The sequence below is a fragment of the Sus scrofa genome, chromosome 6 (assembly GCF_000003025.6).
Source record: "Sus scrofa isolate TJ Tabasco breed Duroc chromosome 6, Sscrofa11.1, whole genome shotgun sequence".
NCBI classification, from domain to species: domain Eukaryota; kingdom Metazoa; phylum Chordata; class Mammalia; order Artiodactyla; family Suidae; genus Sus; species Sus scrofa.
This window is the reverse complement of record NC_010448.4, coordinates 13,515,340-13,531,764: the sequence shown is the minus strand read 5'-3', so window position 1 is coordinate 13,531,764 and position 16,425 is coordinate 13,515,340. Positions and strand designations below refer to the sequence as shown.

At 42.2% G+C, this 16,425-nt stretch overlaps 2 protein-coding genes across 4 annotated transcripts in view; one reads left to right on the top strand and one right to left on the bottom strand.

Annotated features, from left to right (window-relative positions):
* The window catches only part of SF3B3 (splicing factor 3b subunit 3), a 54,163-nt gene extending 46,917 nt beyond the window's left edge, over positions 1-7,246 (bottom strand). Inside the window, exons 1-6 of one of the 3 annotated variants that reach the window (XM_021093804.1) lie at positions 6,938-7,056; positions 5,998-6,031; positions 3,669-3,807; positions 2,094-2,420; positions 1,152-1,324; positions 28-169 (exon numbers count right to left, since the gene is read on the bottom strand). In XM_021093804.1, the coding sequence (XP_020949463.1) occupies positions 28-169; positions 1,152-1,324; positions 2,094-2,420; positions 3,669-3,738 (712 nt within the window). In that variant the 5' untranslated portion in view covers positions 3,739-3,807; positions 5,998-6,031; positions 6,938-7,056. Of the gene's footprint in view, positions 1-27; positions 170-1,151; positions 1,325-2,093; positions 2,421-3,668; positions 3,808-5,997; positions 6,032-6,875; positions 6,898-6,937 lie in introns of those variants that run through there. The other 2 variants (XM_021093803.1, XM_021093805.1) reach the window with 2 other exon arrangements.
* Positions 7,323-16,425, top strand: part of COG4 (component of oligomeric golgi complex 4) — a 31,567-nt gene continuing 22,464 nt past the window's right edge. The window contains 5 exon segments of the mRNA NM_001244337.1: positions 7,323-7,500; positions 9,294-9,376; positions 10,344-10,458; positions 13,701-13,875; positions 15,457-15,650. Coding sequence (NP_001231266.1) covers positions 7,330-7,500; positions 9,294-9,376; positions 10,344-10,458; positions 13,701-13,875; positions 15,457-15,650 — 738 coding nt within the window. The 5' untranslated portion in view covers positions 7,323-7,329.

Here is a 16,425-nt window from a genome sequence, read left to right as displayed (position 1 = left end):
TACAGAGCAGCTCTAAGAGAAAAGTACCTGTAATAAGGAAGTTGCCATGTTCTTCCAAAGGTTCACTGTATTTTCGGACCACATGATTTAAACCAAGGTCTAACTCATAGAAAGTAAGCGTCTGCTGGGTATTAGCCGCGGCTTCCCCAGTTGGATCATTGTCTGCTTCCTATAGAGAGTAACAGAGGCGCAAAAACTAATAAATACCATAAAATCAAAATTTTAGAGTTGGAAAGGTCATCAGTATTCCTCATTTTCACAAATGAGAAAGCAGTGGTCCAAAGATGCCAAATGGTTTGCTGAAGTTCGCACTGAATAATACTGGCAGAGTGGGAGCAAGAACCCAGTCTTATCTTCCTGGGAGCAGGGTTATTCAGCTCAACTCTATTCAATTCAACCTCTAGTTGAATACTCCCATCATTCAAAGGCAAGAATGGTATGTCCTACCTTTCACTACCTCTGAGTAAAAAAAAATCCCAATACAACTTCACCCCCTTTGTTAGGCAGATTTCCCAATAAACACTTTGTTTTCACAGGGAGACTGTTCAAATCAAAGCAAAGTGCTATTATACAGTCAGGTAAACTCTGAAACATTCCAAAGCATTTCAGTAAGGCATTTAGAACACACACGCAAAAAAATAAAACAAAACAAAACAAAAAAAAAACAAAAACAAAACAACAACAAAAAAACACCAAAAAACACATTGTGTGCAAGTTAAGATATAAGACATGAAGAGTGGGAGTTCCTGTCATGGTTCAGTGGTTAACAAACCCGACTAGGAACCATGAGGTCGCAGGGTTGGATCCCTGGCCTCGCTCAGTGGGTTAAGACTTCAGCGTTGCCATAAGCTGTGGTGTAGGTTGCAGACTCGGCTCAGATCTGGCTTTGCTGTGGCTCTGGTGTAGGCCGGCGGCTACGGTTCCAATTAGACCCCTAGTCTGGGAACCTCCATATGCCTCGGGTGTGGCCGTAGAAGGGACCAAAAGACCAAAAAAAAAAAAAAAAGGCATGCACAATGAAGAAAGCAATTTCAAGAAAGCACCAAGGTGAGTAGAAGAAACCCAAAGGAGGGAGGGAGGGGGAGAGGTGGGGGAGAAAGGGAAGGTAGAAAGAAAGACTAAGGACCCCCCGGCTCCCTGCGCCCAATTACCTCATAATCCATTTCCAGACAAGCAAACATTGGATTTTCAAATCCCACATCCACTCCAACCACATGATATACTAAAGTGTTCGCTTTGTGGGCCTCCAGGGGAGATGAAATGGTAAGCCGGGCTGCAGCATCTCTATTCAAGATATATACCAATTTCTGTTTCTCGATGGCACCTGTTATTATTGAAGGAGACAAAAACATAAAAAAAAACACCAGATAATGAAAAGAGGGATTGCAGAACAGCTAGATTCACATAATGATTATTTTATGAAAAATCATTAACAGCCATCACTAATTCTACAAGTGTGTTAAGAGGATTTTGTTTCTAAGACAGACAAGACAAACAGACAAGAACATAACTTTACCCTCCATCTTCCTAACAGATCTTTTTTTTGGGGGGAGGAGACAACAGTCTTCTAAGTTATTTTATAAGTAATAGGAATCTTAATATCCCACTAACTCATCAAAATTTTTTATGATTAACTAAATAATGCATATATTTGTCAGATTTATTCTCTGAATTACATCTAATGATTTTGTGACTGGTCAGAGGGCTGCCCTCTGGAAGCCTGATCAGATACACAGACTTTTCTTCAAGAATTTATCAGAGAAGAGACATGAATGTGAATCATCACTTCAGGCTGATGACAGCAACCATATCCATTACCTAATAATGTAAAATCTTCCAGTATAGTTTTTTTTTTTTTTTGCTATAGAAAGAAATGGAAACACACCCATCTCCAACCAAGAAGTAGAAAATATGTGTTAAAACTTTTCGCATTGTTTTAAAAGGAAAAGCAACTTTAAACTTCGGAGTTAACCCAAAATGACCCAAACTTTACACAGCTGAGTGATTTCTGGGCACACTGCCAAGATTACAGCATTGTTATCCTAAACTTAGTTTCTTTAAGAGTCTAAGAGTCAACAGAGCAAGTCACTTACTAATCATAACAGCTCTCCCTTTGGGATCCACAGCTAAGAACTGGCCAGGAACAATGCGGCGGCATCCACTTTTGCCAAAGGTTTCTTGGTGAATTTTTTCAAACATGTTCTTAGATGGCTGGTATTCCAGGATAACAATCCGACCTGAGTCACTGCCAACCACAATGTAATCTTTCGTGCCACCCGTCAACCTAAAGGCCATGAGAGACCGGATGACACCAAACACTTCCACAGTTAGTAGAGTGTGTACTTTGCCAGTGTTGGGGTCAGGGCGAAGCAGCTCTAAGATTTTCCCCCGGGAAACAACAATTTCCTGTTGTTTGGTTCCTAAATCACACAAAAGATAAAGATCATGAACAATCAAAACGTGTCCAAAAAAACAACCTGAATGAATCAAAATACCACTAAAAATATAGTTAAATGAGCTGGGGGGCTTAGTATTTTAAGACAGTTTATTCTACTTTGAAAGGTAATTTTCGGAAGTTCCCAATTGCGGTTCGGTGCAAGCAAACCCGACTAGAATCCATGAGGTTGTGGGGTTCAACCCCTGGCCCCACTCAGTGCGTTAAGGACCCAGCCTTGCCATGAGCTGTGGTGTAGTCACAGATACAGCTCAGACCTGGCATTGCTGTGGTTGTGGCAAAGGCCAGCAGCTGCAGCTCTGATTCAACCCCTAGCCTGGGAACTTCCATATGCTGTGGATGTAGCACTAAAAAAAGGGTAATTTTCCTAGAATTTAAGTCATCTAACAAAAGCAGTATCAAAGAAAAGCTTCCTAAAAACAGTCACGCAAGTTTTGTTGTTTTTTTTTTTAAAAAAAACCTTGTTCTTGGGAGTTCCCACTGAGGCACAGTGAGTTAAGAATCCAACTGCAGCAGCTGAGGTCGCTGCAGAGGCTCAGGTTTGATTCCCCAGCACAGTGGGTTAAAGGATCTGCTGTTGTCACAGCTATGGTGTAGGTCAAGGTGTGGCTCAAGATTCAATCCCTGGCAGGGGAACGTCCAAATGTCACAGGTATGTCCATTTAAACACACACACACACTTTTTTTTTCCTCTAAGATTTGCCATCAATCAGCATAATTAAGTTGTCTGTAATACATATGTTTAACTTCATAAAATTAAAAACTTTCAAAGGCACCTTCTAGCCCACCTTTAAGGTAACTGCTCTAAGAAATCATATTAACTCTGATAAAGTGTCTCAAAGAACTTTTAAAACTGCCGCACCAAAAAAAGAAAAAAAAAGGCAATTTGAGGCAAAACTACTAATATCAAAAATTTTAGGAGTTCCCATCGTGGCGCAGTGGTTAACGAATCCGACTAGGAACCATGAGGTTGCGGGTTCGGTCCCTGCCCTTGCTCAGTGGGTTAACGATCCGGCGTTGCCGTGAGCTGTGGTGTAGGTCGCAGGCGCGGCTTGGATCCCGCGTTGCTGTGGCTCTGGCATAGGCCGGTGGCTACAGCTCCAATTCGACCCCTAGCCTGGGAACCTCCATATGCCGCGGGAGCGGCCCAAAGAAATAGCAAAAGACAAAAAAAAAAAAAAAAATTTTAAACTCAGATAGTAGCAGAACTTACCAGAGAAGTTTCCATGAATGGCAAAGCTGATGCCAGTGGCTCGCTGCAAGGTCAAGTTGTACAGGAACATGGTGGCAGTAATACTGAGCCACCTATAGCTCCACAATCCAGGCCTTGATTATAACCAAGTCCAAGCAAGCTAAAAGCACATAAAAGCAGAAAAATACCAGCTTTGAAATTATTTTAACAGACATTTCCGTATGGGAACTTCTAGGTGAAGACAGCGTAACTAATAAAGTAAGACATACAACATTACTTATAATTAAGAGTACCTTCTACTTCATTTTCACTGCAGCAGCTTGGGTCACTGCTGTGGCAAGTGTTTGATCCCTGGTCTGGGAACTTCCACAAGACGCAGGTGTGGTCAAAAAAAAAAAAAAACAAAAAACAGAGTGCCTTCTACATGTCAGGCACTATGCTTCATACTGTTTCTTTTTTTAAAAAAATTTTTATTATAGTTGATTTACAATGTTCCATCAATCATACTGTTTCTAATCTCACAAGACACATATAAAGTATTCATTATACTAATTTTACAGATGAAATTGAGCTGAAAAAGTACACCGTAAATCAACTATTCTTTAATTAAAAAAAAAAAAGAAATTAAATTGTCTCCTTGAGATTACATAAGTAGTAAAAACAGGAGTGCCCGTCGTGGCTCAGTGGTTCACGAATCTGACTAGGAACCATGAGGTTTCAGGTTCGATCCCTCGCCTCGCTCAGTGGGTTTAAGGATCCGGCGCTGCTGTGAGCTGTGGTATAGGTCGAAGAGGCGGCTCAGATCTGGCGTTGGCCAGCAGCTGTAGCTCCAATTCGACCCCTAGCCTGGTAACCTCCATATGCCACGGGTGCTGCTCTAAAAAGACAAAAAAAAAAAAAAAAAAAAAAAAAGAAGAAGTAGTAGTAGTAAAAACATTGGGAGCTGGAATCTGTACCATTAATCCAACACCATTTGATTTTACTGTCTCAAAACCACATAGATCTATATTTACTTGTATTTGAATAGGCTCTACTTTCACGTGGTTCAGAATTCAAAAGCACAGCAAAAAGCTCACTCCACCCATGCCCTAGCCATCCAGTTTTTCCTCCCTGGACGAATCAATTTCACCAAGTTATACCGTGTCCTTACAGATATTTTCTGTATGTACAAAAAAAAAACATACATTAACGCTGTATTTTATCCCTTCTATTTAACTAAAGGTTGGGTACCATAAATCATACACTCACATTATGGTGCAACTGTTTTTAATTACTTTACCTATCTTGGACATAGCAGTAAGCAAAATGTTTTCTCATTTTTATATTAAGGCTGTGGAGTATTCCACTGAATGCATCTATTAGGATTTATTTAGCCAACACTCTCCTGAGGAACATTTAGGTTCTTCCCGATCTCTTGCAATTATAAACACTGCTACAAAGAAAATCACTCATATACAGACCATTTATAAGTGCATTAACAGTATCTCTAAGATTAACTGCTAGAAATCCAATTTCAGGATTGAGGACCTCATATATTTGAAATTCAGAGACAGTGTCAAATTACCTTCCAAAGAAGCTCTACCAATATATCTCCAGCAATATATGGGTCTCTATAATTCTCCACAACCAGACCTCTGCTGATTTAACAGATAAAAACTGGTAACTTGGGAGTTTCCATCGTGGCTCAGTGGTTAATGAATCCAACTAGGAACCATGAGGTTTCGGGTTCTGATCCCTGGCCTTGCTCAGTGGGTTAAGGATCCAGAGTTGCTGTGGAGCTGTGGTGCAGGCCACAGAAATGGCTCCAATTAGATCCCCTAGCCTGGGAACCTCCATATGCTGCTTGGGTGCAGCCCTAAAAAGCAAAACAAACAAACAAAAAACTGGTAACTTAAGTGTAGTTTTCATTTGCATCTCCTATACAGCTCTATATTTAAGGAGTGACTAAAATTTAGAATTTAAACTTATGTATCATCAAAAACTAAAAACCGAAATGCGACCCCAGAATGAAGCCTCCACAAAAGAATATACAAAGAAAAGGATTCTTCTTAGGACTCAAGACTGCAAACTGAGGTATCTTCACCATAAAAGTACCTATACATTTACCACTGGAAAATAAACTGAACTATTTTCCCTCAATTATTCAGAGACAAAAGCAAAGAATCTCGAGAAGTTCAAAGCTTACAATTGTATCTGTAATTAGCATGCAAATTTGGTTTTGTTAAATGAGAAAAGTTGAATGGAGTCTCAGACATAATTTATTCTCTTGCATCTCACTCCAGTTATAAAATTTCAAACATAATTTCAAACTTGCAGTTATCAAGAACAAAATTTACAACGAAACCCCTACCTTGTTGTGAATGTGATCTATATTGTAGGGTTGACTGTATGAAAGATACAGAATCTTTCAGAAAACAAACATAGGAAACCAAAGACCACTTCGGAAGCTTGGAAAACCTTCTCCTAGGCTACTTTTCGCCCTTTATAACTTACTGAAAAACTCAGCCTACTTTCTAGTTCCTTTACAACTAACAGCATCTAGTACAAACTTTGGAATTTATTTTCCCAAAACCTAGCTGGACCCAGGTTCCCCAACTATTCTTTTATCTTGGGTAACAAGGGAAATTGCATTTCAGAGGAAGATCAACCAAGCACTACATACCGGAAACTAGTAACGACCAAAACTTGGTAAATTTTGATTTCCCCCAATTCTACCTGCTGTCTATGAATATTAGGAAATGAGCCTGTGATTGCTCCTCCACCCCTTCTCCATGTACGAGAAGAACATCACCGCATTTAAACTCTGCAAAGTCTTCAAGATAGATATAATTATCCCCATTTTTGCAAGCGATAAACTGAGGATCAAAGAAGGAAATGAGTTGCCCAAGCACCAAAGCACAAATACAAAGGGTCTAGATTTCAAAGACTGTTTCCGTCCTTGACACTTTTAACACCCTTGATCTTTCACCTCCCCGTCGGTGTGCCGTTTACTTTCTCCAGTGGAAAACGTCTCTCCCGCCCCTTCTTACATCTCCCCCAAAGCCTAAAAGCTACGCAGTCTCTAGAAAGCTTATTTTGAGCTAGGCTTAGTTCCCACAGTGCGAACGGTCGCGAAACACAAGTTCGTGAAGCTGCCCTCCTGCGTTCCCCTCCATCACCTCCTAGACGCTTGCCCATAGTCCTCGGGCCTAAACTCTCTCAGAAACCCTTACAAAAGGCTCGGCCCACCCTTCTACATGGCCGCTCTCCACCTCTTCAGGCCTAGGGAGGTCAGAAAGCTGCTTCTTTACCCTGAAGCCAGGAGGATGGCGCAGATATCCAACAGATCCTCAGTCCCCTCAAGGCCTAATCCGCCGCTAAGCCCAAGCCGCCGGCATCCGCCATTAGCTCCTAAAACAGGGACCTTCCGATTGGCGCGCGACGGAAAAAAGGTCCTCAACCGGCGCCTGAAGAATGTACATATAAATCTCTTTAATGCTTCAGTCTTGCTTCCACGCCGCACGAAAAATTACTTAAACATATTTTTATGACTGTCACTTTTCCCAGGAAAATAGGGAATTAATAGACCTTTTTAAGTAGGCTTTTAAAAACATATATACAAATTCACTAGGCACTCCCGTGGGCAGCCCCAAGGACGTGGCGCGCCTACGAGGAGGGGGCCTCCCAGGGCCGGAAGCGCGGAATGGGAATCAAGATGGCGGACCTCGATTCTCCTCAGAAGCTGTCAGGGGTGCCTCCGCCGCCTGAAGGCGTGGGAGGAGGCCGCTGCTCGGAAATCTCCACAGAGCTCATTCGCTCTCTGACTGAGCTTCAGGAGCTGGAGGCTGTGTACGAACGGCTCTGCGGCGAGGAGGTGGGGGGCTGAGCTTCTCTTTCCAGGAGGATACAGGGGCAGTGGGCCTAGGAGCCGTCATTCTTGGGAAATCAGGGCTGTGGGAAGTTCTTTTCTTTACGAGGAAACAAAAAAAGCATCTACTCGAGAAGCAGGAGTGTGGTTGAATGTAATTGGGGCGATCCGACATCTCCGTCTGATGCCCCCAAGCATATTTTCGTGTTGTCTGGGCGATCTGCCCCGCCCCCTGTTGATTTCCCTGGCCCTTAATCATTAGATTTCTCCGCGGTCCTAAAGTTAGACTTAAGGGCATCTCCTCACACGCTTGCTTTTCATAATAAGAATAAAGGCTTTGTTGTAAGGGCTTATAAATTTTAAAGTGATGAAACGCTTTCACCTTACCTCATTTCAGCAAGAAATCATTGTAAATAAACAAAGCGTTTTAAGACTTTCTACTGTGGGAAATGATTTGGGGGTGTAATTTTAGCGTTTCAGTTCAATGCAGGGCTTTGTAGAATCTTGAGATGTTAAAACTCAGAAACAACTGTCTAATCGTGAATAAGTTATTTCAGTTCTTGTAGCTACCCCTGCATAGCGTCAAACCAGGGGCACTGGCTATATTATGTCCAGCAGCCTTCCTCACTTTTCCATGAAACTTAATGCTGTCAGTACTTTTTTTTTTTTTTTTTTTACTTTTTCGGGCTGAACCCGCGGCATATGGAAGTTCCCAGGCTAGGGGTGGAATCGGAGCTGTAGCTGCTGCCTATGCCACACCACAGCAATGCTAGATCCAAGCGGTGTCTGTGACCTACACCACAGGTCACTGGCACTGCTGGATCCTTAACCCACTGTTTGAGTTCGGGGATCAAACCCGCATCCTCATGGATGCTAGTCAGGTTTGTTAACTGCTGAGCCACAACAGGATCTCCCGTCAGTACTTTTTTTTTTTTTTTTGCTACACCCACTCTATGTAGAAGTTCCCAGGCCAAGGGTCAAATCCCCTCACAGCAGCAACCCAAACCACTGCAGTGACAACACCAGATCCTTAACCCACTGAGGGAGGCCAGGGATGGAACCTGCATCCTCATGGATCCTAGTCAGATTCATTTCCACTGAGCCACGGCGGGAACTCTCTTTGAGAGTTTTCAAGTATTAATTTATACCAATGCCGATAGACTTTTCAGCAAGATGTACTTTATAAAATTCAATACTCTTAACATTCCTAAGCTTGCATTCATTGAATCGGTCAGTATGTTAGGAAAAAAATTAAGTTGATCTTACAGACAGAACAATATTAGTTTTGGTTTTTGTTTGTTTTTCCCTTTTTTAGGGCTACAGCCGCAGCATATGGAAATTCCCAGGCTAGGGGTCAAATCAGAGCTGTAGCCACCAGCCTACGCCACAGCTCACAGCAACACCAGATCCTTAACCCAGTGAATGAAGCCAGGGATCAAACCTGGGTCCCCATGGTTACTAGTCAGATTTGTTTCTGCTGAACCATGACAGGAACTCCCTATCCTTTATATTTTAAATGCCTTCCTGTGTGAGGCATTTTGCCAATGAAATTGAATAAAGGTTTCTTTTCTCCCTCCGTGGTGTTCATCTCCTAGATGGAATAAGATACACATAAGGTAACATTATTTAATTTGATAAGTGCAAAAATGAAGTATTGTTTGTTAAAGTTCTATAGGAGTTTAGTGAAAGGAAAGAAGACATTTGAAGTGGGATTTACCCTTTAGCTAAGTGGTTGGATTAGATAATGCTTAGGGTTCCTTTTGACCATGCTAACAAAAGAATGTTTCTCTGTCTTTCAGAAAGTGGTGGAGAGAGAGCTGGATGCTCTCTTGGAACAGCAAAACACCATTGAAAGTAAAATGGTCACTCTCCACCGGATGGGGTGAGTCTACATATCAGGACAAGCTATTTAAATTCTATTAGGGACTTCTCTATGGCACAGCGAGTTAAGGTCTGGTATTGTCACTGCTGTGGCACAACTCAATCCCTGGCCTAGGAACTTCCATGTGCCATGGGGCCAAAAAATAAATAAATAAAATTTTTAAGTAAATAAATTCCATCAGGAGCCGTTGGATGTTATTATTTTTCCTTTCTGTTTTACCATGCAAGTTGAGTTTGAATTGTAAAGGAGATTTACCTCCAAGTAAAGTGAATACTTAAGAGTGTAGTCAAATTGTTCTCAAAGTGGTTTTGGACCAGCAAGTATTAACATCATTTGGGGAGTTCCTGTTGCGGCGCAACGGGATCTGCATTGTCTCTCAAGCACTGGGCTGCAGGATCGATCCCAGCCCAGCAAAGTGGGTGAAGAACCTAGCATTGCTGCAGCTGTGGCATAGGTAGCAGCTGTGGCTCACATCTGATCCCTAGCCTAAGGATCAAAAATTGCTCTTTGATTTCATCATCTTCTTAGATTGTTGGTTAGTGAATTTTATACTTACTTAGCAACTGGGAGAGTCTGTACTCTAGTTCTTTGGCAGTACATATTTAGGGATGTCCTTTGTAGTTATAGAAATTTATTTTTTGGAGTTCCCACTGTGGCATGGTGGGTTAAGGATCCAGTGTTGCTCCAGCTGTAGCATAGGTCTCAGCTGCAGCTCGGATTCAATCCCTAGCCTATGAACTTCCATATGCCTTGGGCATGGCCAAAAAAGAAAAAAAATTAATTTTTTGTTAAGTATAGAACTGAGTTTTCAATAAAACACTCTTGAGAAAAAGCTGTGAATAGAAGGAATGGAGCTAAGAGTCGTAAAGAAGTCGAAGACATAGTTTCCGTCTACAAAAAAGTTCTTCCATGTCTCCGTCTACTATCTACCCGAATGGATATATGTGCCGACAATGTATGTTTCTAGTCCCAACCTGCAGTTGATTGAAGGAGATGCAAAGCAGCTGGCTGGAATGATCACCTTCACCTGCAACCTAGCTGAGAATGTGTCCAGTAAAGTCCGTCAGCTTGACTTGGCCAAGGTAATCCTTTTCTTTTTTGTTGTTGTTTTTACAGCCACACCTGTGCATATGGAAGTTCCCAGGCTGGAAGTCAAATCAGAGCTGCAGCTGAGGCCTATACCACAGCCACAGCACTACTGGATCTGAGCTGCATCTGCCATCTGTGTTGCAGCTTGTGGCAATGCCAGATCCTTAACCCACTGAGTGAGGCCAGGATTGAACCTGCCTTCTCACAGACACTATATCGGGTTCTTAACCCACTGAGTCACAACAGGAACTCTGGCCAAGGTAATCCTATTGAGCTTTCGTTTTTTTTTTTTTTTTTTCCTTGATGCTGCCATTTTTTTAACCTTTTTTTATTTAATTGAAATATAGTTCATTTAATTTACAGTGTTGTGTTAGTTTCAGGTGTACAGCAAAGCAATTCAGGTATACCCCATTGAGCATTTGATGTTTAAGTTAGTAGAGGACGGTAGAGAAGCCACCACATTAGAAATTAGAGCAGTACCATCTGATAGAAACCTGATGGAAGATACCAAAACCAGACAAAGACATCACAAAAAAACTCCAAACCCATAGCTGTTATGAATATAGACACACAAATTCTCAACAATGCTATCAACTAACCAAATCAAGCAAATATAAAAAAGACTAGGAGTTCCCATTGTGGCTCAGTGGTTAACAAACCCAACTAGCATCCATGAGGGTGCAGGTTCGATCCCTGGCCTCGCTCAGTGGGTTAAGAATCTGGCGTGGCCATGAGCTATGGTGTAGGTCACAGATGCAGCTCAGATCCCGTGTTGCTGTTGCTCTGTCGTAGGCCGGCAGGTATAGCTCCAATTGGACCTATGCCTGGGAACCTCCGTATGCCGCCAGTGCGGCCCTAAAAGACAAAAAAAAAATTTTTTTTTAATAAAAAAGACTGTACTGTGCTCAAGTGGAATTTACCCCAGACATGCAAGGTTGGTTTATCATCTGAAAATCAATTAATGTAATATATCAATAGAATAAAGGCCAAAAACCAAATGATCATCTTATAGACTCAAAAAAAAGCATTTGAAAAATTCAACATCCCTTTTGATAAAAACACTCAACAAACTTGGATAGAAGAAATTTCCTAACCTGATAAATAGCATCTACAGAAACCCCACAGCTAACATCATGTTTATTGGTAAAAGACAGATGCTTTGCCCCTGCCAAGATCAGGAACAAAACAAGGATATTAGCTTTTGTTTCTTCTCTTCAACACTGTAGTGGAGGTTCTAGCCAGGGCACTTAAGCCAGAAACGAAATAAAAAGTCCTTCAGATTGGAAAACAGAAAGTCTGCATATGTAATTTAAAATTTTCCAGTGATTATTTTTAAAAAGTAAAACAAGAGTTCCCGTTGTGGCTCAGTGGGTTTAGAACCCATTGTAGTCTTGTGAGGATGTGTTTGATCCCTGGCCTCACGCAGTGGGTTAAGTACCTGGTGTTGCCACAAGTTGCAGCACAGGTTGCCAATGCCGCTCAAATAGTGTTGCTATGGCTGTGGCATAGCCTGGCACCTGCAGCTCCAATTTGACCTAGCCTGGGAACTTCCATATGCCACAGGTGTAGCTGTAAAGAGAAAAAAAATAAAAAGTAAAACAGAAATAGGAGAAAATGGAGTTCCCATCGTGGCACAGTGGTTAATGAATCTGACTAGGAACCATGAGGTTGCAGGTTCGATCCCTGTTCTTGCTCAGTGGGTTAAGGATCTGGCGTTGCCATGAACTGTGATGTAGGTCACAGACGCGGCTCGAATCCTGCGTTGCTGTGGCTCTGGCGTAGGCCGGTGGCTGCAGCTCCAATTTGACCCCTAACCTGGGAACCTCCTTGTGCGGTGGGAGCAGCCGAAGAAATGGCAAAAAGACACACACACACACAAAAAAAGAAATAGGAGAAAATAACAATTTAGAAATAACATATTTGTTTAACCCATTATATCCAAAATACCATTGAAGTATGTAATTACTATAAAATGGCATTGATAAAATGTTTTACCTTATTTATTTTTGTGAGTCTTTGAAATCCAGTGTATATTTTACCCATCATAATTGGGCCACATCACATTTCAAGTGCCTAGTAGCCACAAGTGGTTAGCGCTGCTGTATTGAACAGTGCAGGATCTGGGCTCTTGAGCACGTCAGTCCCAGCCTCAGGTTGCCGCTGTGAAATACCCTAACTCTTTCGTACTGTGAAATAGCATAACTCTTCCCTATCTCTTTGTCCAGGTTTAGCCAAAACAATATGCCACAAAACATTATAGCCACATAGTCACCAACTCACATATTATTTTTATTTTATTTTTTTTTTGTCTTTTTGCTATTTCTTGGGCCGCTCCCGCGGCATATGGAGGTTCCCAGGCTAGGGGTCTAATCGGAGCTGTAGCTACTGGCCTACGCCAGAGCCACAGCAACGTGGGATCTGAGCCGCGTCTGCAACCTACACCACAGCTCACGGCAATGCCGGATCATTAACCCACTGAGCAAGGGCAGGGACCGAACCCGCAACCTCGTGGTTCCTAGTCAGATTCGTTAACCACTGTGCCACGACGGGAACTCCCCAACTCACATATTAAAGTTTTTTCTAGGAGTTCCCATCTTAGCACAGCAGAAACAAATCCAACTAGACGTTGCAGGTTCAATCCCTGGCCTTGCTCAGTGGGTAAAGGATCGGCATTGCCATGATAGGCCGCAGACATGGCTTGGATCCCAAGTTTCTGTGGCTGTGGCATAGGCCGTTGGCTACAGCTCCGATTAGATTGCTAGCCTGGGAACCTCCACGTGCCACAGATACAGCCTTAAAAAAAAAAAAAAAAAAAGGCAAAAAATAAATAAAATTTTTTCTACGCATTCTTGCTTATTCTAAGAAAAATACTTTCTACATATTTTGCTTAATTTATTACTTGGTTTACAGTGTTATATTCCCAAAATGTCAACTACATTCTGAATGTGTTATAAATTTAACAGTAAATATCAAATATAAATATGAATTATCCCTGTTCCTCCTTCCATTAAAATGATGATCTTGTCACATAAATGAAATTGTATGATACCTGTCAGTGATATTGACCATTGTCAATAAGTTTTGTGAATAGTAGTGATGGTATTTTTTAGTTTACCAATGAAAGCTGAAAAGGACCTCTGATTAACTTGATTCAGCCCCTGAAACTTCCTACTTTCTGGAAAGACATTTTTTGAAAGAATAGGACATTGTTTCTAAGGACCAATTCTTTTTGCAGAATCGCCTCTATCAAGCCATTCAGAGAGCTGATGACATCTTGGACCTGAAGTTCTGCATGGATGGGGTTCAGACTGCTTTGAGAAATGAAGATTATGAGCAGGCTGCAGCCCACATTCATCGCTACTTGTGCCTGGACAAGTCAGTTATAGAGCTCAGCCGACAGGGCAAAGAAGGTTCGCATCCCAAACTATTGATTTTTAACTTAGTTACAGCGTCTGTAATCAAGTTTAAGCATTTGTAATTTCTCATTTAGTTACAAGCATTGGTAATCTGATTTAGACAAATTAAACCAGGAAAAAGATATCTGTCAACAGATTTCTTTGGAGTTCCTGCTGTGGCGCAATGGGATCGAAAGCAGCCTGGGAGTACTAGGATGCAGGTTCAGTCCCCAGCCCACCACAGTGGGTTAGGATCATTATCACAGCTGCAGCTTAGGGTTGTGAGTGTGGCTTAGATCTGATCCTTGGCCTGGGGACTCCATGTGCCAGGAAAAAACAAAGAAAAGAAAAAAAGAAATGTCTCTGGTATTAGACCCAGTATAGGTCTTAGACCATCCCAGGGCAGATGTTGTTTTTCCTGCTTTATAAAAAAGGAAACTGAGAGTTCCCATCATGGCTCAGTGGTTAATGAATCCAACTAGGAACCATGAGGTTGTGGGATCGATCTGTGGCCTTGCTCAGTGGGTTAAGGATCCAGTGTTGCTGTGAGCTGTGGTATAGGTCACAGACACGCCTCGGCTCTGGCGTTGCTGTGGCTGTGGCATAGGCAGGCGGCTACAGCTCCAATTAGACCCCTGAGAACCTAGCCTGAGAACCTCCATATGCTGCAGGTGCGGCCTTAGAAAAGACAAAAAGACAAAAAAATAAAATAAAATAATAAAAATAAAAAAGGAAATTGAATCCAGATCTACTGTTCTTCTGGCCAGTGAATTCTTTACCCTTGACCACATTGCCTATTTATAAAGTTGAAATTCGGATCTTAGCTTGGTATTCTGGGCCTTCCATGATCTCAGCCCATTCTATCTCTCTAGCCTTATTTCATGCTGTTCACTCATGCATCCATTCCGTTCATTGTGCACATATTTATTGAGCTCCTCTAAATACCAAGGAATGTAGTACTTCAGCACTCTTCATCTTGCTGTTTCTAATCCTTGGCTCATTTTACTCCCTTTGCCTGAAATATATGTTCCCCCATTCAGGCCCTGCCAATCTTTGAGAGAATAGGATATCATCTCTAGGAAGCCTTTTCTGACTTCTTCAACCAGAAATATGACTTGTGGGCACCTTTCTTATAACACTCACCCACTGAATTTTTTTTTCCTTTTTAGGGGTGCACCTGTCACACACAGAAGTTCCAAGGCTGTAGGTTGAATCATAGCTAAAACTGCCAGCCTACGACACAGCCACAGTAATGCTTGACCCAAGCCACATCTATGGTGCACCTTGCAGCAGTGCCAAATCCTTAACCAGCTGAGCAAGGCCAAGGATCAAACCTGCATCCTCATGGATACTGGTTGGATTCTTAACCCACTGAGCCCCAACAGGAACTCCTACTGAATTTTATTATAGTTATTCGCATACAAATCTTATCCTTTTCACTTGATTGTAACTTCTGTGACTTCATTTCTAAATCATCCATATCGCTGATACAGTATCTCGCACATGTTAAGTGCATAATACATATTTTTGGAATGCACAAAGTGGCATATAGCCAACAGTACCATTTGTTACATTAATTCTCTTCCAATTGTGTAGGCAGCATGATTGATGCCAACCTGAAATTGCTGCAGGAAGCTGAGCAGCGTCTCAAAGCCATTGTCACAGAGAAGTTTGCCATTGCAACTAAGGAAGGGGATCTGCCCCAGGTGGAGCGCTTCTTCAAGATCTTCCCACTGCTGGGTTTGCATGAGGACGGACTAAGCAAGTTCTCAGAATACCTTTGCAAGCAGGTATGGCCCCAGTTGCTTGGCCAGATAACCTTACAGTTCTCTGCCTACAGATTGGTACACTGGATGGATCCAGTTTCTGTGGATACTTTTTCACCTCTGGATTTGACTCCCTCTTTCTGTTGTACCCTGGCAGGACTGGATGAATATATTCATTCAGCACTTATCTATTGCCATTCTACTCTGTATCAGGCATGGTCTGGACCTCTGCTGATGCACATTTATTTCCAACAGACCAAGTGAAAGTATGGGAAAATTAAAATGCAGATTCTCTGACAAGTCGAGTCACCCTTTCCAAGCTATCAGCCAGGGACTGACTTCTTTTAAGAGCATCCAGGAAGTTCTTGTAGTAGCTCAGCAGAAACAAATCTGACTAGCATCCACGAGGACACAGGTTCGATCATCCCTGGCCTCACTTAGTGGGTTAAGGATCCAGTGCTCCTGTGAGCTATGGTGTAGGTTGCAGATGAGGCTCAGGTCTGGTGTTGCTGTGGCTGTGGCTGTGGCTGGCAGCTGAAGCTCCAATTCACCCCAGCCTGGGAACCTACATATGTCACAAATGTGGCCCTGAAAAGACAAAAGACAAAAGACAAAAAAAAGCATTCAGAGATGTTGTTTAGTGGTTTTACAACTTCATAACTAAGTTTGAGTCTCAAAATCAGACTTGGCGACAGTGGCAGGAACAGGCTTGTGGAGTTCCCAGTGTGGCTCAGCTGGTTAAGACATAGCATCCATGAGGGTGCATGTTCAATCCCTAGCCTCCTCAGTGGGTTAAGGA